The sequence below is a fragment of the Coregonus lavaretus genome, assembly GCF_964263955.1.
Source record: "Coregonus lavaretus genome assembly, chromosome: 21".
In the NCBI taxonomy this organism is placed as follows: domain Eukaryota; kingdom Metazoa; phylum Chordata; class Actinopteri; order Salmoniformes; family Salmonidae; genus Coregonus; species Coregonus lavaretus.
This window is the reverse complement of record NC_140008.1, coordinates 26,352,737-26,374,368: the sequence shown is the minus strand read 5'-3', so window position 1 is coordinate 26,374,368 and position 21,632 is coordinate 26,352,737. Positions and strand designations below refer to the sequence as shown.

The 21,632-nt window shown below is 45.9% G+C and overlaps 2 protein-coding genes across 2 annotated transcripts in view; one reads left to right on the top strand and one right to left on the bottom strand.

The window, feature by feature from the left end:
* Positions 1 to 21,632, bottom strand: part of LOC311148477 (ras-specific guanine nucleotide-releasing factor RalGPS2-like) — a 131,968-nt gene that overhangs the window by 20,077 nt on the left and 90,259 nt on the right. The window contains exons 10-15 of the mRNA XM_084185453.1: positions 4,737 to 4,874; positions 4,565 to 4,655; positions 4,244 to 4,447; positions 3,897 to 4,048; positions 3,756 to 3,810; positions 3,332 to 3,409 (exon numbers count right to left, since the gene is read on the bottom strand). Coding sequence (XP_084041579.1) covers positions 3,332 to 3,409; positions 3,756 to 3,810; positions 3,897 to 4,048; positions 4,244 to 4,447; positions 4,565 to 4,655; positions 4,737 to 4,874 — 718 coding nt within the window. The remainder of the gene's footprint in view (positions 1 to 3,331; positions 3,410 to 3,755; positions 3,811 to 3,896; positions 4,049 to 4,243; positions 4,448 to 4,564; positions 4,656 to 4,736; positions 4,875 to 21,632) is intronic.
* LOC311148478 (angiopoietin-related protein 1-like) overlaps positions 9,758 to 21,632 on the top strand; it is a 33,684-nt gene continuing 21,809 nt past the window's right edge. Inside the window, exon 1 of the mRNA XM_084185454.1 lies at positions 9,758 to 9,844. The gene's annotated coding sequence lies outside the window, so the exon portion shown is untranslated. The remainder of the gene's footprint in view (positions 9,845 to 21,632) is intronic.

Below are 21,632 nucleotides of genomic sequence, written 5' to 3'. Positions count from 1 at the left end.
GCTGGGCGATATGGGCAAAATATAATATAATGGCGGTATTTGACAGTATTTATGTTTCTGAATAATACAAGTTCTAAATATGTTTTATGAGTAGGAAGGCAACAAATGAATTCTAAGTGGTTTTAATGGGATTTCTCCATTCTGATGGTTTTATATTCAACCACACTAGGACAAAAGTGACAGTAGTCTGTGGAACTTTTCATTTAGTTTAGCACTGTATCAAAATATCGTTAGACGGTACTGTAAAATTCCATACTGGTATGTGGTACCATACCGGTATTCACGATATATCGCCCAGCCCTACGACACACACACACACGCACACAGAGACAAGGACATAAACACACAGCAAAACACAGGCACAAACGGACACACTCACATGCAGAAATTCAAAAAGTATTTTATTTGACGTAGGGCCAGGCGGAATCTGCAGGGAAGTTTCCTCATTAATCAATATCTGAACTGCACTATCTGCATATTCAATCAATTGTGTAGCAGCAGTATTTGGCTTGCTTTGAATAAATTCCACAGACATATTTTCCTGTCTGGAAGGTTCCAGTGCAGAGTCTTTCTGGCTGTGATCACAGAGAATAAGGAAAGGGCAGCCAGTGGGAACTAGGAGGACACCAGTGAGGCATACAGTGCCTTCGGAAAGTATTCAGACCCCTTGACTTTTTCCTAATTTTGTTACGTTACAGCCTTATTCTAAACTTGATTAAATAAATACAAATCCTTAGCAATATACACGCAATACCCAATAATGACAAAGTGAAAACAGGTTTTTTGAAAGTTTTGCAAATTTGTTAAAAACAAAAACACCTTATTTACATAAGTATTCAGACCCTTTGCAATGAGACTCAAAATTGAGCTCAGGTGTATCCTGTTTCCATTGATCACCCTTGAGATGTTTCTACAACTTGATTGGAGTCCACCTGTGGTAAATTCAATTGATTGGACATGATTTGGAAAGGCACACACCTGTCTATATAAGGTCCCACAGTTTTTGGTATTTTTTTGGTATTTTATTAGGATCCCCCATTAGCTGTTACAAAAGCAGAAGCTACTCTTCCTGGGGTCAACACAAAACATGGGACATGACATAATACAGAACATTAATAGACAACAGCTCAAGGACAGAACTACATATTTGTTTTGTTTTGTACAAAAGGCACACGTAGCCTACATATCAATACATACACATGCAAAAATGGCTCTATATAATACGGTACGCTTTCTTTAATTTATTCTGGATTTGGGGACTGTGGAAAGACCCCTGGTGGCATGTCTGGTGGGGTAAGTGTGTGTCAGCGCTGTGTGTAAGTTGACTATGCAAACAATTTGGTCAGTCTCTCCTCAACTCTTAACCAAGAGAGACTGGCATGCATAGTATTTATATCAGCCCTCTGATTACAATGAAGAACAAGACGTGCCGCTCTGTTCTGGGCCAGCTGCAGCTTAACTAGGTCTTTCCTTACAGCACTTGACCACACGACTGGACAATAATCAATACAAGACAAAACTAGAGAAAGCAGGACTTGCTTTTTGGAGTGTGGTGTCAAAAAAGCAGAGCATCTCTTTCTTACAGATAGACCTCTCCCCATCTTTACAACCATTGAATCTATATGTTTTGACCATGACAGTTTACAATCTAAGTTGACAGTGCATGTCAGCGCAAAAACCAAGCCATGAGGTTGAAGGAATTGTCCGTAGAGCTCCGGGACAGTGTCGGGGCACAGATCTGGGGAAGGGTACCAAAACATTTCTGCAGCATTGAAGGTCCCCAAGAACGCAGTGGCCTCCATCATTCTTAAATGGAAGAAGTTTGGAACCACCAAGACTCTTCCTAGAGCTCTCCGCCCGACCAAACTCAGCAATCGGGGGAGAAGGGCCTTGGTCAGGGAGGTGAACAAGAACCCAATGGTCACTCTGACAGAGCTCCAGAGTTCCTCTGTGGAGATGGGAGAAGCTTCCAGATAGACAATTATCTCTGCAGCACTCCACCATTCAGGCCTTTATGGTAGAGTGGCCAGACGGAAGCCACTCCTCAGTAAAAGGCACATGACAGCCCGCTTGGAGTTTGCCAAAAGGCACCTAAACGACTCTCGGACCATGAGAAACAAGATTCTCTGGTCTGATGAAACCAAGATTCAACTCTTTGAACTGAATGCCAAGTGTCACGTCTGGAGGAAACCTGGCACCATCCCTACGGTGAAGCATGGTGGTGGCAGCATCATGCTGTGGGGGTGTTTTTCAGCGGCAGGGACTGGGAGACTAGTCAGGATCGAGGCAAAGATACACGGAGTCAAGTACAGACAGATTCTTGATGATAACCTGCTCTAGAGCGCTCAGGATCTCCGACTGGGGCAAAGGTTCACCTTCCAACAGGACAGCAACCCTAAGCACACAGCCAAGACAACACAGGAGTGGCTTCGTGACAAGTCTCTGAATGTCCTTGAGTGGCCCAGCCAGAGCCCGGTCGAACATCTCTGGAGAGACCTGGAAATATCTGTGCAGCAACGCTCCCCATCCAACCTGACAGAGCTTGAGAGGATCTGCAGAGAAGAATGGGAGAATCTCCCCAAAAACAGGTGTGCCAAGCTTGTAGCGTCATACCCAAGAAGACTCAAGGCTGTAATTGCTCCCAAAGGTGCTTCAACAAAGTACTGAGTAAAGGGTCTGAATACTTATGTAAATGTTATATGTTTTTTTTTTTTTATAAATTAGCAACATTTTCTAAAAACCTGTTTTTGCTTTGTTATTATGGGGTATTGTGTGTAGATTGATGAGGATTTTTAAAATATTTTTTAAATCAATTTTAGAATAAGGCTGTAACCTAACAAAATGTGGAAAAGGTCAAGGGGTCTGAATACTTTCCGAAGGCACTGTATATATGACAGAGAGAACCAATGGAGCTAGAATAGAAGTCTATGACTGACTGACAGAGGGCAGAACTCCCAGCAGTGTGGTAAACTGGAAACTCAGTCACCTCTTAGAAAACCTGCAGGCTCCATATTGCATAAAGTTTAATTGACAATCCCGTATAAATGTTTGAGGTGTAAACAAGTCATTAAAATGCATGTGTGAAAGATACCATACAGGGAGAATGAGAGTGTTGCTAAGATGGTCTGGTTTAGCGGAGAATCTCCCACAGAGTCCCACCACCCGATTATACCACACACACACTCCCACCACCTTCAACACACACACCAGCACACAGTGGCCCTCGGGCAAACAGAGGGGATATGGGCGGCAGATGGCAGGGTGGAGAGGGAGTTGAGAAGGGGGCGAGGGTGTTGAGAGGGTTGTAGAGTAGGGGGAAATGTATGTGTACCTGCTGGGCCTCAGGCCTCCTTTGTAGGGGATTCTGGCCACGCGGGTCACAGGCCCCAGAGAGTGATAGAACCGAGTCCTGTTCAGCAGAGGACAGGGACAGGGTGGGGGCATGGAACAGTAAAGGTTGGGTTCTCTCAGCTCGGTTCATTCTATCAAAATTGTGAGGGTTGGGATGAGGACGGTTGTTTTTTCTTCAGGTTCTTTCAGGACTGGTGTTTTTGGTACAGAGCATCGGACGCTCGGACATAAGGGCTTATGTGACCAGTTACTGGGTTTGAACCCTGGTCGTCTGTACACCACTAGACTGTGTTTGCCCACTGAACAGCAGCTCAGAAGGCAGTAAGTGCTGCTTGCCTGTAGGCTAAGCTTTCGTCAAAGAGATTCACACATCATCGTGTGTGTGTGTGCGCGTGCAGACTTACCTCTCAAAGGCTGGCCAGGACATCTCTTCACTGAGTTCTGAACCCTCACTGCTCCCTGCAGATACACAGACAGACAGTGTTACTGTCAAAGTCAACAGACAGGAATAAGAACACAGTTGTGTGTGTGTGTGTGTGTCTAACCCAGTGAGATGCCGCTGGAGAGCGTTGAGCTCTCGGCCTGTCCTCTTGTAGGGGTGTGGCTCTCCATGACGCTGTCGTCCAATAGATGACGAGAACCAGCATTGGGGAACGTAGCGCTCTTAAACTCCACCGTATTCATCTTATGAATAAAACTACAGAGAAACAAAATAACTATTAGAACATATGACAACCAATTAACCAATGCAGTAACATTTGCGAAATCCCTAAAAGAGCACATGGGGGTGATTATTGATTGGAATCCAGAAGATTCTGAAGTGGGAAGCATTGCATTCAGATGTTATGTGGTAATGGATGCTAAAGTTAGCCTGCGGTAGAGGGTGACTCACTTGTAGCCCAGGCTGTGACACTTCCTGTGTCCATAGGGGAGGAGGTTCCGGGGGGAGGGGGGCGTGGGAGGGACTTTGGTTCCGTCTGCAATGGGGCCCTTACGGCCACACAGAGGAGAGGCAGATGCATCCGAAACTACAAGGTCCTCTCTAGAGGCAGTCGAGCGGGGGGTGCTGGTGGCAGGCTCAATCTTCAACGACAACCTGAACACAATACAACACAACATTACACATGAGAACCACATAACACATACCTGATTATGACTTCCAATAAAGGTCAAACTAATCAAACTCCATTAACCTAACAGAGCCACTACTCACTTGTAGTTGTCATCCTCCACAAACTTCTGTAGCTCCTCGATATACATGACTGAGTTGAGATATTTCTGGACATGAGGCAACATTGGTATATCTATACAGACAGAGAGAAAGGTCTTAGGGTATGAAGTAGGGAGGGGTGTGTGCATGGGTGTGTGCATGTGTGTGTGTGTACCGTAGGTGCAGGAGCGTTGCAGGTCAGATATAATCCTCAGGATGTTGTTCATGAGGTTGGATCTCTGTTCATTCTCCAGGATGCTGCCAGTAGAGGGATACGCTGAGTCTATATACGTCAGGTCAGACAGATACATACCTACACAGAGAGAGGGCGAGATACAGAGAAAGAGAGGGAGATGGTCAAGGACTTGTAATGGGTAAATACTCTTAAACACATGAGATGATAGGTTAATTAGAATCCTAGAACACTGGCACATACAAGAGTAACAAATGCAATTGCCATGGGAACTTCAGCATGATTTTCTTACAAACAAACATGAACCCAAACAGAGAACAGAATCTGCTGACTCAGTGAAAAAGATTGCATTAGTTGCCTGCAGACACCCAATCTCTCCTTCTCTCACTTTCTCCATCTCTCAGCACTCTCTGTTCTTCCAGCCAAATGAGGGCAAGGTCCATCTGTCTGAGGCGTGACTCAAAACAACACCAGGGAACAACAAAATAATTCCAGACCACATACTGACTAATCCCTATTCCTTAATCAACAAACACATTCTGATCACACACACACACAGACAGATCGTTTGACGGCAGTCTAATGACATCACACTGGAGTTGAGACATGACATGAGTGGAATGTGTACCACACAAACACCACTAATAGAACACACACAATATTCCATCATCCTGTTATTCATACATAAACAATCATATGTTGAGCAATGGTGTTAACAAAACATTAAGAACACCTGCTCTTTCCATGACAGACTGACCAGGTGAAAGCTATGATCAATTATTGATGTCACTTGTTAAATCCACTCCAATCAGTGTAGATGAAGGGGAGGAGACAGGTTAAAGAAGGATTTGAAAGTCTTGAGATATGGATTGTGTATGTGTGCCATTCAGAGGGTAAATGGGCAAGACAAAAGTGCCTTTGAACGGGGTATGATAGTAGGCGCCAGGGCGCACCGGTTTGTGTGAAGAACTGCAACGCTGCTAGTTTTGCCATGTGTATCAAAAATGGTCCAACGCCCAAAGGACATCCAGCACACTTGACAACTGTGGGAAGCACTGGAGTAAAGATGGGCCAGCATCCCTGTGGAACGCCTCTCTCTCTCTCTCTCGCGCTCTCTACCTCCCACCTCCTACTGTCTCTCTACCTCCCACTGTCTCACTCCCCCCCCCCACCTCTCCCTACCTCTCCCTCTCTCCCTCTCTACACCTCTCTCTACCTCCCCCCTCTCTCTTTATCACTCCCCCCCACCTCTCTCTGTTTCTCTCTTTCTCATTCCCCCCCACCTCTCTACACCTCTTCCCTCTCTTTCTCACTCCCCACACGTCTCTCTCTGTCCCTCTCTCCCCACACGCCTCTCTGTCCCTCTCTCTCCCCACACGCCTCTCTGTCCCTCTCTGTCCCTCTCTCTCCCCACACGCGCCTCTCTCTCTCTCCCCACACGCGCCTCTCTCTGTCCCTCTCTCCCTCACTCCCCACACGCCTCTCTCTGTCCCTCTCTCTCTCACTCCCCACACGCCTCTCTGTCCCTCTCTCTCTCCCCACATGCCTCGCTCTCTCTCTGTCCCTCTCTCACTCCCCACACGCCTCTCTCTGTCCCTCTCTCACTCCCCACACGCCTCTCTCTGTCCCTCTCTCACTCCCCACACGCCTCTCTCTCTGTCCCGCTCTCACTCCCCACACGCCTCGCTCTCTGTCCCTCTCTCACTCCCCACACGCCTCTCTCTCTGTCCCTCTCTCACTCCCCACACGCCTCTCTCTGTCCCTCTCTCACTCCCCACACGCCTCTCTCTGTCCCTCTCTCACTCCCCACACGCCTCTCTCACTGTCCCTCTCTCACTCCCCACACGCCTCTCTCTCTGTCCCGCTCTCACTCCCCACACGCCTCTCTCTGTCCCCCTCTCACTCCCCACACGCCTCTCTCTCTGTCCCGCTCTCACTCCCCACACGCCTCTCTCTGTCCCTCTCTCACTCCCCACACGCCTCTCTCTGTCCCTCTCTCACTCCCCACACGCCTCGCTCTCTGTCCCTCTCTCACTCCCCACACGCCTCTCTCTCTGTCCCGCTCTCACTCCCCACACGCCTCTCTCTGTCCCTCTCTCACTCCCCACACGCCTCTCTCTCTGTCCCGCTCTCACTCCCCACACGCCTCGCTCTCTGTCCCTCTCTCACTCCCCACACGCCTCGCTCTCTGTCCCTCTCTCACTACCCACACGCCTCTCTCTCTCGAAATTGAGATGAATTTACAGCACCATTTAACTTTCTCCCATCACACTGTCTCCGACATCATCTCCCTCTCCATACATCTGTCATTCTCTTCTCTTCTGCTTTCTATCCAGTCCCTAGTTTTCTCCTTCAACACCCCCCCCTCCCAAACCCAAATTCTCTCTCCCCCCTCACTTTCATGTTCGTAATGAGAGCAGCACAGCAGCAGCAGATGCAAGGCAATGTCTCACACCCTCATGACATAAGAGTTGTTCTCCTTTCGACACGCTCACACACAACTGAACAGTCAGGAAGCCAAGTGGTTGTAAAAGCAACTGTGCAACAACAAAACACCAATGTTGACTACACTAGAGCAGCAGACACTAGTCCTGGGACAGCACCACTCATCATGGAGCCCTCTAATGCCTACATCATACATACCATCACTCTGATTAGAACCAGAGGGAGGAATGGAGGGAGATATAGGGAAGGAGAAAGGGAGCGATAGAGAACGGGACAGAGAGAAGTGCAAACAAATGGTTATGGAGAAACAGCTGCGAGATGGAGAGATGGGAAGAAGAGAGAGAGGGAGTGAAGGCTTAACCGCCAGTACTGGTAATTTCATAGCGTGTCGGAAGGATGACGGCAGTTAGTCATGCAAGAGTAAAGTCTGCCCAGAACACATACACACGTCTGAAATCTGAGACAAAAGCAGGAAGTAGATACTAAGTCAAAAAAATTAAAAATAAAAAGGCCCCCTTCTCCTCTGATCCCCTCTACACATTCCAGTGTTCTATCTGGAAGTGTGACATGAAGATATTATCAACCAGTCTGGCAACCAGAAAAAACCTTTCTCCAAAACATGTAAATCATCTGCTCGCTCTCTGACATCTCACATGGTTGGGGATAGGGAGAGAGGGGAGGGAAAGGGGAGAGGGGGAGGAGAGGAAGAGGGTCTCTCCATACACCTAGAGCTGGCCTCTCCTTCCCACCTCTCTACAAATCAGTGTGATGTATATGCACCGCACAAAGACCCATTCACACACACAGCTATGTGTATTACACAGTGTCTAAAGGGCTGCACAAACTGTAAGATTTTATTTAGCCGTCTTATGCCACGATTTTGCCGTCCCAGACCAAATTTCCACGTTGTGGGCAAATTCTTAGGTTGTAAACGATTGTCAGGCGTCTTGGCTTGTTCAGTGTGACAGGGTCTAGGTCTTCCGATTAAGTACCACTACGTGCGTTCGTAGGCTCCGACAAAGTTCAGGCAAATTTTTTTGCCTTTATCGTGTAGTGTGTTGGTGTTATGAGCCAATCCCGGTGACTGACCAATAGGAACACGGCCGGCACTGAGTATGCACACAATAATACGATTATTGTGAATAGCAGATTAATATAATAGTTCGATTTAAATAGTTTGTTTACATGCTGTGCAAAAATAGCGATTTCCCTAATAATCTTGTTTACATGACACATTTGAAAATCAGGCTACTTGATGGGATTTTGATAAATGCACAAAATCGCCAATCAAAAGAAAAGTTCTACCACAGCGACCATGTTATTTTGGGGAAGCCTATTTGATTCTGAGTTCAGACAAATAACATTTGTATGTGAAAACTATTTCTAAGATGCATACTTTTAGTTTTTACGAACTCACTTCACTCACACATAAGCATAGAGGGAGGCTTGCGCTGCTGGTGCTAGCACATGCGCTGATCAAATACACCACTGCAGTTGACATAGCCTACGTCGGCTGATGTAGCCTCGCAAGCCAATCGCAGAATGTGATGACAAAACTGAAGCAAATCGTACAATCTGGCCAGGTCGATATAAAGATCTTAATTTGGTAACGTCGCACATTGTGACATGGAATAATCGTAAGAGACTGAATCTGACGTACAGCGTGGGTTGGCCTTAAAGGTAGATGCAGTAAACCCTAGACAACACCAGGATAACTGTGGCACAGCATGAACATACACTACAGCCTGGGAAGATAGGAGAGAGGGATGGAGGGTGTCTTATGGACTCGCACACAGAAGGGGTCTAAGCATAGAGGAGTAAGCCAGAGAGAAGCGGGTGTCTGGTAATTTTGGGGTACTAGTGGGATGGGGGTTACAGCGGCAGACATGGACTTCAATATATGGTGGATGAAAGGGAGTGTGTGTGTGTGTGTGTGTGTGTGTGTGTGTGTGTGTGTCTGCTGTCCTTACCCCCAAACAAACCCTCCTTGTGTGAGTTCAAACAGTTTTTTGAAGTCTAAAGTTTCTCCAACTGGCTCTCTCTATCTTTCTTTTCTTAACAAAGTGGGGCAGGAGTGGTGGAGGATGTGAAACTTGAGGAGGTTCTTCTGATATTCCCTCTCTTTTTTCAGACCAGTGACATCAGAGGTGGGCTGGCATGTTCTAAAAAAGACGTAGGGAGAAATGGAGGGGAAAAACAGCCTCCCTCTTCCACACCCTCTTCCTCCCTCCCTTCCCTTCCCATCCAATCCTTTGTGAAAACCTTGAGGCACCAGGCGTCGTAGCTCAGTGTGTAGAAGTAGCCGCTAGTTCAGTCATGCTCCAGACAGAGCTCCAGCTCTAACCCCTAACCCCAGCCTCACGGAGCCCACAGAGAGGATACTTTGCTGGGCAGCAGGATGCAGAGAGAAGGCCTCTGGAATCTGGCTCTCTAGGAGGGGGACCAGTTGAGATCTAATCCCAGGACAGAGGGAGTAGAGTGGGAGAGAGAGCCAGAGATGAGCCCCTGTGTGAGATGGGAGAAGTGCACATGAGCAGAGCCTGAGGAGGGAACTGAACCGGAGCACCAAGGCTCACTGAGCACTGCCTGACTGACGACACACACATACATCTGCAGGATACACTCTCACAAACAAACACACAAAGGTAAGCAGCTGCATGTCTCTGAGTTTGTCCCCCTCCCCTCTCTGTTGTGTAGCTATGTGAGCAGCTGGGAGAGCTCTGCAGGAGAGATTAGGATGTTCTGTGAGGCAGTTCTTTTCTGGCTGCAGAAGTGTCCGAAAAGTTTAGCAATGCTCTGCTTCTCCAGGGGACTGGGATCTAGATGTGAAAAGCTTTACCGTGAGGCTGGTTGTACATAGTGTACAGTGTGAGTAAGAGGGACGCCTCAGACAGAGAGGCTGTGACAGACAGGCTGTATGCGGACATCAGGAGAGAAGGGAGCTAGCCACACACAGCCGCTCAGCAACAGGTAGTCTGCTCCACAGTAAATGTCCATTCACTGCTGCTGGGCTCTTTACCGGGCTACTGAAACTTTACTACTTTACCTTTCAAACTACCACTAGTTCAATAAAGTGCATGTCTTTCACTGGAGTAACTCTCTGTCGATCTGGACTGTTTCCATAACTCTATTATTCAAGAGGACTGGGAGGAAAAGAGGAGAGAGAGAGAGAGAGACCCATTGTCCTGTTTATTTATCTAAGCTTTGGTTTCCTAATACCCTCTCTGCCTGTCCTAGGGCCGGTAGTGCAGAATGAGAAATGGTTGTTAACTTAATCAGGATAGATTAGGGTTAAATAAATAAGTCACAGCCTAATGAGGTAGTGACACTACAGTGTGTGGCTAGATGTTACACACACACCCACTTGCATTTTGTGGCTTCATCAAGAGTGACTGGGGTTGTTTCTGAGTTAATAGAAGGTCCCATTCATGGCATCTTGTTTGAAGAAAAACAACCCTGATAATACAATGTAATTATACTCTGACCACATCCTCCTGCAGCCAACGCTACCCTCCATCCAGACATCCACCACTGCCATGCAGCCGCTCTAAACCTCACCATGACATTGGGGGCTTTGAACGCTAATAATATCAGTCTGCTAGCGCTCACATTGCCACTCACAATTATGTTCAACTGCTTTCACTTTTACATGCTCTGCTCTGTCAGTGAGATCCATGGAAAACTCTCTCAGCTCACTAAGGATGCACATCTGTTAATGCTGTCCGACTGTAGATAGGGAATGCACGTACATACGCATGTGCACACGAGCAGAGCCACACAGTTCACATAGGAAGTCTTAAACAGCTAAAGCAAACATGAGGGCAGGACTAAATGTTCTGAAAATGTTTCGTGAGGACGAGTGTTTTTCAGAAAGCGATAAAACAGAGCGAATCACAGCCCTAAATCATCTGACTGACACAGAGCGACAGAGACGGAGAGAGAGAAAGGGAGAGAAAGATAGAGCGAGGGTCTGAGAGAGTGAGAGAAAGAGGGGGTAGCAGAGAGAGAGAGAGACAGAGCAAGAGAGGAGAAAGATTATTTTTATCCAGTGTTTTGTCCAGTACATTCCACGCAGAAGTAGGAGTGCTCATCGTTCAGTTCACCTGAAACGTGTGTGTGTGTGTGTGTAGTGACTTAAATGGCTCATCACTCTCTGGCTACAACAACAAACTGAAGTATTCTACTTTCTAACCCTAGATAGGATTTTAACCCTAACCTGCCCTTAACAACTATTTTAGATGTACTTGCTCATCAAGTCCGACTGGCCCACATTAATGTAGTGTGACTTGTGAAGGTCCTGTAGCTGTGCTGTAGACAGAGAGATGGCTAGTGGAGCTGGCTGGCCAGAACAGAAGGCATTAGGCCAACCATAACTATACCCCACCACAGTGAGGTGCTCCCAGTGTTGCCCACCACAAGGCCCACACTCACGGCCCCAACGAGACCCTTACTCTCTTCCCAACATCACTCTCTCCCTACCACAGTACCAGACACACACACACTGTCTGAGCAGTTAGGGACTTTCCCAGTCAAACATCATCAGAGAAACCTCGTGCTTCACAGCAACACACATTGACGGGACTTAACATCCAGGTTTTGGAGAGGATTTAAACGTACACACATTTGAGGAGTAGGTCTATTCATATGGGATTCCGAGCAACTCAAACGCACACTGCGGTGTCAGTCCACAAACACACAGTTAGCAGCTCTTTCTAGGACCACAATATCACAGCTACAACATACACACACATTGTCCCCTGAGCCTGCCTGTCACACAGAGAGTAATCCACCACCTCTTTAAAACACTTTATTAACGCAAATAAAACCCTCCATAAATATAAGCCAGCCGTTACCTGCACCAATGGAAAGAACAGAAGGAGGAGGGGGGGGATATAGGAGACGGAGAGCAGTATATACAGAGCTCATACATGGATCTGTTATGTGTTAAGGAAGAATCAGACAGTAATGAGTCAAAACTACTCTGGTAGGAAAGGAAAGAGAAAGAGAGAAGGGAGAGGACAGCGGGAGGCAAGACGCAGGCACACACACAACCAAGAGTCAGAGGACACTGTGTGTGTGTGTGTGTCTAATAGGTAACATATGTGCAGAGGTTTTTGGTAGTAGGGTGACTGACAGAGCAGTAAAAATAACACCACCAGAGGATTAACGGTTCCGCTCCAACATAAAACACACTGCATTATTCACCCTATAGGTCCAGGAGGGTCACACACACACACACACACACACACACACCTTGTTATCTTGAGAGTTGTTATCTTGAGAGTGAGTGTGTGTGATGGAGAGAGTAAGGGAGGCCTTGTACGAATCCAAGCTAACCATTGACACAGCAGTCAGCACTCAACGACATATACACAAACACGGGGAGGCCCACAAGGGAGCTTGGGTGTGTGTGTGAGAGAGAGACCTGCTAGGGCTTATACCCCACAAAGAGTGATTGATTATGGGGTGGGGGTGAAGGCAGAGTGGGGCCACACCCTACTACTCTGAGAACCCCACATTTGACTTCTGACTTGAAACTCGTCTAGGGTTCCAGTCTAAACGCACAGTATAAGAACCAAAAAAGCTTGACTCCAGTGTTGTGTAGGGCTGTGGAAGAAATCTCTGTAAGAAGGCTTTCTGGGTTTGGGAGATCAAACCAAAGACCCAGATACATGTCCTTGTGGCTCCCTTCCTCTTTTTCTCTAGTTCCTTCTGTTTTCCTCTTCTTCATCCTACAGGCCGGCTCCAGGACCAATTAGAGTTTAGACGGACTCTTTCACTTCATAAATCTGAAGGACATTTTCTCCCTCTCTACTCCTCATTCGCTCTTTCCTTCCCTCCCTTCTCTCACTTGTTTCCATCCCTCCCTCCCTCCCTCCCCTTCTCTCTTCTCACGCGGTGGCAGAGGACTCTGCCAACTATCATTTATCCCAGCGCTAGTTTCAACAGGAGACAGAGATTACACAATATGACATTACTCAGGGAAAGGTGACCACTATAACCCCACTTTCCCCCGTCCTCCACATCTCCTCCTCCTTTCCTCCCCCATCGCTGGTTCTATCAGTTAGTATGACAGGGTGTCTAGCGTGTGGAGGTTGCCTGGGCTGTTGACTGCTCTGATTAATTGCTAACATGTTTCAGGGGTGCGTGTGAGACAGAGCAAACGACAGAGAGAGCAAACGAGAGAGTTGAGATCATATTTATTAGGGGTGTAACGATTCGTTTTAACAACGATTCGATTTGTATCACGATTCGTGGTTGTCGATACGATTCAAGGACGATATTGGTTCATTTAGAACGATACGATCCGAAACGATTCAGTGACTTGAAATCGATTCAGTAACCTTTTAGCCAAAAATTCAACCAGTGTGACTGAAATAAATACCTGGATACTGGACAGTGCAGGTGACGTTTCCTAGATTCCTGTTTCTTGTAAGGACCGCAATGGTGGCTTGATAATTTCTCGCTCGTCGGCTTCTCCTCTGTCGTCCGCCATGCTATGTTTTGTTGTCTTTGCGCCTTTGCGCTGCTGCTGGCGCGGGGCGATGACGTCACGGATAGGCTGACTGAATCGAGTAATGTTTAAAGCCTTTATCATTAAAAGTGCTAAGAAAAAACATCCATATAAAGTCTGACGTGCTTAAATCCAATGGGTTATTTCCTAGTATCAATACAATCAATTTATTACATTTTAAAACGATGTTAGATTGATATATGTTGTCCAAAAGGCCAACTCGCCGAGCACAGATCGATGTAGTTGGATCATAGGAATATAAATCGATACATCGATGTAGTAGATGGATCGTTACACCCCTAATATTTATGTTTGGGAAGGGCTGTGTTTTTATGAGACCATGTGTGTGAACAGTAGGGTCCTGACAGGGCCAAGTTTGTAGTGGAGTTTTTTTTACAGCTGTTCTTCTAAAGCCTCCTGTCCTCCTCCTCTGATCCCTCTCTTTTCTCCTCCTCCCTCTATTATTTCTAGTGATGTAGAGTATCTGTTGTGTGTTTGGGGGGTTTGGAAGCAGACAGGGAAAGTCTGAAGGCCAGATCGGATGTTGGAAGCTGGAGCCGCGAGGCTGAGAAATACATTGGCTATAAAAATAAAAATACATATTTTCCAAATATGCCCCCTCTCTTCCTGTTGCTGCCTTCCATCAGACTAGAGACTGACACAAAGAAAGAACCTTCAACCCGTATCTAAATCTGCAGGCTTCAATCAAAATGAATGGAAAAGATAGGCACCATCCAGCCATATATATTTAAATATGTTATTTAAGTGATAATGCCCGAGAAGCTGGTGTTTGGAGGATATATTGGGTTACCAACATATTAAAATAATGACTGACATATTTTCATTAAAAACTTTATTTTGATGAAATTATTCATACTATTTCATCCTTCCACAAGATACAGTCCTGACACAAATCTAGGGTTGCTACCCAAGCCGGCTGGTCATTCGTTCTGTCGGTTCAGTTGCCAGAGACGCGACGCAGTCGTTCAGTCTTTTTGTTCTGTATCTATGGACGCAACCCAGTCGTTCGTTCTAAATGTTCCATTGCCATACTGGCTGGCAACGTTGTTATCCCTTGCTTGCTAGCTAGCCAACTACGGCTAATTTACAGTTACGTCAAACAGTGCAGCCAGAATAACAACAGTAGCTCCATTTGCATTTGTTTAAACTGTTTTCTAGTGACATTTATTTGGATACATCCCATAACAATAAGCTAATGAGGCACGATTTCTCTTGGTATAGAAAATGTGCTCTTTTGTCAGGACACTGTTGTTCAGAGGAGCTAGCCAACAACACAGCTCACACAATCACTTCAAACTGAAGCTGGAAAGACTGCAAACTAGCTGCACTTCGTTTCGTTTGACCTGTTTTCTATTGATAGTTTTGTATAAAGCCATAAACATTATGCTGATTCATGATTTCGACTGGCTGAGAAAAGCTGCCTACCTGTCTGTCTCATCCCGACACGTGTATTACTATGGGACAGCTGGAGATCGAATTAGAATATTGAAACAATGTTGCAAATGTCGGAGAGACAGACAGCAAGGTTTATACAAATCTCTGCTGTTGAAAACTAAATGTTAGTCTAAAAGAAAATGTGAGATAATCTAGATGCTTTTTATAGTGGGGATCAAGTTTATAAATTGCCTGGCTGGGCTGATGAGACAGTGGATTGCAAAGTCAGATGGAATAGAGTAAATAGGCATTTTAACATCATAGATTTAGCCGGTGGTAACTTGTGGAATAGACACCGGCTAGAACGCGGTTTTAACCAATCAGCATTCAGGATTAGACCCACCCGTTGGATAAATCTCTATATATGGCTCTGGCGCCATGTGATATATTGGCCACTTTGACCTCTAGTCAACTTTAACCCTGCTCAATAAACCCTGTGAGAATAGTGTGGTAAGAGCCAGAAGGCTGACAATGTTGGTAGCAGCAGTGAGGACTGCAGATCTTTAAACATTCCTTCTCATTCATGATTTTTAGAGTGAGTGGCTAACGCAGCTCCTGTCATTTCCTCTCTGGCTGAGGCTGCTGTGATTTCACTTACCACAGATATACACACTGTGTGGTGTGGTTGCACCCTAATCCCTTCTCTACTCACAGTCAGTCTGCGAAATTTCCTTTCGTAAGATAGCCAGAGGCAAAGTCATTATTATACGTCAGGTGATTGGTTGTGCCTTCTTGGGTGTGTGACATCACTATGTGCCCTAACCAAAACAATGGCGGACAATCTCTCCCCTCGGATCTAAAACCAGTAGTAAACACCAACTTCAATGACAGTTATCTTTAAATTAAAAAGACATAGCTATCTAATATTCCCGCAACCCAATGACTTTGTAGCCGAGGAGGGTTTGTTAGCTAGCATTTTCTTATAAAACAGCTCAGCTAACAATGCTAGCTAGCTAGCTAACGTTACATAAACCGCGTCTAGACTCGGGAGCACATGGGCACATAGACAAGTCACATAGGCTTCAGGAGCCATGGACAACAACTGGCTACTAGTTCGTTTTCACCAAAATATATTCAACTCCTAGTTTGTTTATCCACTGACCACCGCATTTAGGAGGATAGCTAAATTACTGAAATGTAGCCAACTAATCGTGACACATTTGGGTTAACTTGCTCATAGCAAGCAACAGACAGTTTGTGAAAAGGTAAAAATAACAATAGTGGACAGTGAAACTAAAATAGAATGGTAGCTAGCTGGTGAGGCTTTAATTTATTTCACAAGTCATTTGGTGCTTACTGCTCATGCCGGTGAGCAAGCCTAAACAGATGGCTGTGCAGTGCAGTCATACACCCAAGAAGGCTCAACCAATTAACATAACTCATGAATATTAATGACTTTGCCTCCGGCTATCGTAAAAAATGAATTTTCGCAGCCAGTCTGGCACTGGACCCAAAATGTCCGACCGGAATGTGGGAGATCAGATGCCAAGGGGAGAGGAGGTAGAGGTGTTGAGTGGGGGGCTCAGAGCTAGAGTTGCAAAATTCCGGGAACGTTCAATAAATTCACTGGTTTTCCAGAAATCCTGGTTGAAGGATTTCAGATTTCCTGCTTATTCCCTTCTGATTTCGGGAAAAACAGGGAATTTATTGAATGTTCCCGGAATGTTGCAACCCTACTCAGAGCACAGGGTGGGGCCTGTGTCTAGGGTATTTGGTTGCTGGAGCTGGCACGCCCGTGAACAGCTTACTACATCACGGCAGAAATCTATAAGATCCAAAGCCACAGAAATCATAGAACCCCAACCCCACAGGCCTGTTAAGAGCCACACTAGCCACACAGCTAAAACAAGACTAGAAGGGCTAATGAGGCAGGAACCTGATCCTAGAGCTGCATGCCATGGAGCATGTAACACAGTGGCAGGCTTCACACAGGAGGTTGAGGAGTGGGTGGTCATTTGTCTAGAGTAGATGAGGTAGCTGGGTAGAGGGGGCTATAGAATCCTGGGCTTTAGGCCTATATTGGCCCTGGGCTGAGGCAATGATTTATACAGTAATAGTGTAACAGAGATAAAGGGAGAGATGTAAGATAGTGTCTCTTGTCCTGTGACTGCTCCATTAACAGTCCATGTGTGTGTGTAGGTGAATGGGAGCATATGTCTAAGAGCGAGACAGAGGTTTCAGGCCAAAGTCATAGGTCATTAGTAAGGTGAGCAGCCAGCGGAAAGTGACAAAGGTCACAATGTTTCCATCATGTAAGGCTGGGAGAGGGAGACAGTCCAGGACGGTTCCAGAACACACAGGCACAGTTACAACACATACACAAGTGCATGCGCATGCACACACACACTACTAAGGCTAGTTTTCCTTTGGCTGGGGTTGGACGTTGCGATATCTGTTAGGAGATACGTGAGCCGTCGGCTGTGGACCCGGAGCCAAAAACACGTATTTTTATTAAGTTTAGGGAGCGTGAAGGAAAAAGAGAAGGCTTATAACAAGTTGAGAAGGGGGAGAATAGGAAAGAAAGGGTTGTGATTTCTAGCTGGCTGTGTTTTATGCTTTTCTAAGTCTGTCCATCTCCCCTCACTCTACTGTCACCACCCATTAACTACTACAGCCTCAATACTGACCCAGCGAGAGTGAGGGAGGAGAGGACAGACAGAGGGGGAGAGCGGACAAAGGGAGAGAAAGCCAGAAGAAAGAGGTAGAACAGAGTGTTGCTTCAGTCCTATAAGTGGTTGTTGAGGCTTGTCAGCTTTTACCTGTTTGCATGCCTCTCTCCTCTCCGCTATGAGGCTCTGGGTGTTCTGTGCAGGTCGGAGTTGCTTTGGTTTAGTCGGCTCTGGTTGGTCTGACTGGTCGGTGCTTTCATCTGGCTTTGATGTCTAACTGAAAGAGACACTTCTCTTCTTCAGCTTCTCTCTACACTAACCTCTCCAACCTCCACCAGTCTCTGGCTGTGTCCCAAATGGCCACCCTAGAGCCCTATGCACCCTGGTCAAAATGTGTGCACTAAATAGGGAATAGGGTGCCATTTGGGACACAGTCTGTGGCTGACTGACTCAGTAGAGAGCTGGTCCCATCTACATTCTGCCCCCCTGTCCTCCGCTACAGACAGGCTCTTCCTGTAGGCCTTCACTAAGCGTTAGGGCACAGTGTACTGACACAGAGGTCTGGTCACAGTGTACTGACAGGTCTGGTCAGAATGCTCTATTGCTGTTGTGTACATACACATGGGGCGGCGCACAATTGGCCCAGCGTCGTCCAGGGTAGGGGAGGGAATGGCCGGCAGGGATGTAGCTCAGTTGGTAGAGCATGGCGTTTGCAACGCCAGGGTTGTGGGTTCGATTCCCACGGGGGGCCAGTATGAAAAAATAAAATAATGTATGCACTCACTAACTGTAAGTCGCTCTGGATAAGAGCGTCTGCTAAAATGACTAAAATGTCAAATGTAAAATACATAGAAGGATAGAGGGGGGGAGAGTCAGAGAGAAAGAAAGAATGTAATGACAGTGGACAGTGACAGGTATGTCTGCTGTTCAGTGTGTATTGGTTTGTTTGGAGTTAAGGTACAGTTTAACTGCTCTCAAACTCCTGACCTCCTTTTCTCTCAGAACCTGGAATGTCTTTCATCTGGTGTTCCAGTTCAGAGAACCGCCCCAGAGGATATACAATGAGACTAAACCAGAGAAAGGGGGAGACACAGAGATAGAAGAGTGATGGCCCATCCTGTTATACAGTCAGCTCCAAAAGTATTGGGACAGTGACACATTGTTTGTTGTTTTGGCTCTGTACTCCAACACTTTGGATTTGAAATGAAACGATGACTATGAGGTTAAAGTGCAGACTTTAATTTCAGGGTATTTTCATCCATATCGGGTGAACCGTTCAGAAATTACAGCACTTCTTGTACATAGTCCCCCCCATTTTAGGGGACCAAAAGTATTGGGACAAATTCACTTGTGTATTAAAGTAGTAAAAAGTTAAGTATTTGGTCCCATATTCATAGAACGCAATGACTACATCAAGCTTGTGACTCTACACATTTGTTGGATGCATTTGCTGTTTGTTTTGGTTGTTTCAGATTATTTTGTGCCCAATAGAAATGATTGGTAAATACTGTATTGTCATTTTGGAATTACTTTTATTGTAAATAAGAATAGAATATGCTTCTAAACACTTCTACATTTACAATAAAAGTAATTCCAAAATGACAATACATTATTTACCATTCATTTCTATTGGGCACAAAATAATAGTTTGACGACACAACAGTGGTAGGCCTGATCACCGACAACTATGAGACAGCCTATAGGGAGGAGGTCAGAGACAAAAACCTCTCCCTCAATGTGAGCAAGACAAAGGAGATGTTTGTGTACTACAGGAAAAGGAGGGCCTAACCGGCCCCCATTAACATAGACGGGGCTGTAGTGCAGCGTGTCGAGAGTTTAAAGTTCCTTGGTGTCCCCATCACCAACAAACTATCACCAAACACACCAAGACAGTCATGAAGAGGACAGGACAATGCCTTTTCCCCCTGAGGAGTCTGAAAAGATTTGGCATGGGTCCCCAGATCCTCAAAAAACTCAACAGCTGTACCATCGAGAGCATCCTGACCGGTTGCATCACCGCCTGGTATGGCAACTGCTCAGCATCCGACCGTAAGGCTCTACAGAGGGTAGTGCGTACGGCGCAATACATCACTGGGGCCAAGCTTCCTGCCATCCAGGACCTATATACTATGCGGTGTCAGAGAAAGTCCAGTCATCCAAGTCAGAGACTGTTCTCTCTGCTACTGCACGGCAAGCGGTACCGGAGCGCCATGTCTAGGTCCAAAAGGCTCCTTAACAGCTTCTACCCCCAAGCCATAAGACTGCTGAACAATTAATCAAATGGCCACCCGGACTATTTATATTGACCCCTCCTCGTTATTGTTATGTCATTTTATTGTGTTACTTTTTTTAAATTTAGTAAATATTTTCTTAACTCTATTTCTTGAACTGCATTGTTGGTTAAGGGCTTGTAAGTAAGCATTATACGGTAAGGTCTACACCTGTTGTATTCGGCGCATGTGACAAATAAAATTTGATTTGAGATAAGTGAATTTGTCCGAATACTTTTGGTCCCCTAAAATGGGGGAACTATGTACAAAAAATTCTGTAATTTCTAAACGCTTCACCCGATATGAATGAAAATACCCTCAAATTAAAGACGACAGTCTGCACTTTAACTCCCATAGTCATTGAATCATTTAATATCCAAAGTGCTGGAGTACAGAGCCAAAACAACAACAAAAAATTGTCACTGTCCAAATACTTTTGGTGCGCACTGTATTACCTGTCACATTCCAGACACTTCCACACCTGCAGTGTGTCTCAAAGGGAGCACGATAATGGAGCAGTATGGGCATGGATGAAGGAGCTGCTAAAGTAACTGCCTTCAGAGAGCAGTGTGTGTGTGTGTGTGTGTGTTTGTGTGTGTGTGTGTGTGTGTTTGGAGACAAGAGCTTGAAGGAGCTGTTAAAGCCATTAACAGGTCAGTGAGGATAGAGGACCTGGTTAGGCTGTCAGGGGCGTCTACTGTCGGATTAACACACAGCCAGAGAAATGAAGAACAACGCTCTACACACACTTTTCACACTGTATTGGCTCGGCTAGCACGCGCACAAACACTCTGGCACACTGGCTCACTCTCACAGTCTCCACACTACTAATCTAACTGACAGAGTTGACTCAAGAGTCCTGAGGATCAACAATGGCATCATACAGGAGCCACACAGAGCATCAGTTTAAGGGTGGGGGTTTTAGGTAGTGTTGTGTACACTCACATAGGACAAACTCAGGGTGTAATGTGGAGCAGCGTTTAGGTAGTGTGTGTGTGTGTGAGAGAGAGGTGGTGATGAGAAGCAGACACGGCAGGCATCTGCATAGAAACAGAAACACAACAGTAGGGATCAGAGAGAGGCTACAGGAGTCAGAGCAGGGCTAGGGAACTGGGGCAAAGGGGGGAGTGGTGGAGGGCTTCACTGTACCTTTGTTTCTGAGTGCACTAAAGAAACAAGTGAGTGCAGATTTGTTAGTTCCACAAATGACTTTGTAATTTCAATGACAGGTATTCGTATCAATATTTTAGCTTTAATAATAAACAACTGTATTTACAGTGTTAAATATTAGTTTCTAGGGCACAACATGTGCTTCAGAAGTAGCTAAAAATTAATTTAGGCCCAATATAGGCTGTATCTCAATCAATAATAAAAATAAAAATAATTCTGGTGCTCCTAAATTTCATGTTGTGCTCCTAACTAAGTTGGGAGCACCAGCGCTACCAATGAAACATGTTAATTTAGAGACCTGGCGGAGGGGGTAACAGACGCCTTCAGAGGTAAATAAAATGTTCTACTTAGCATACCTGTGTGCTCTGGTGTCTGTAGCCATGTGGTGCCTGTCTGTCTGTCCGTGTGCATGTCT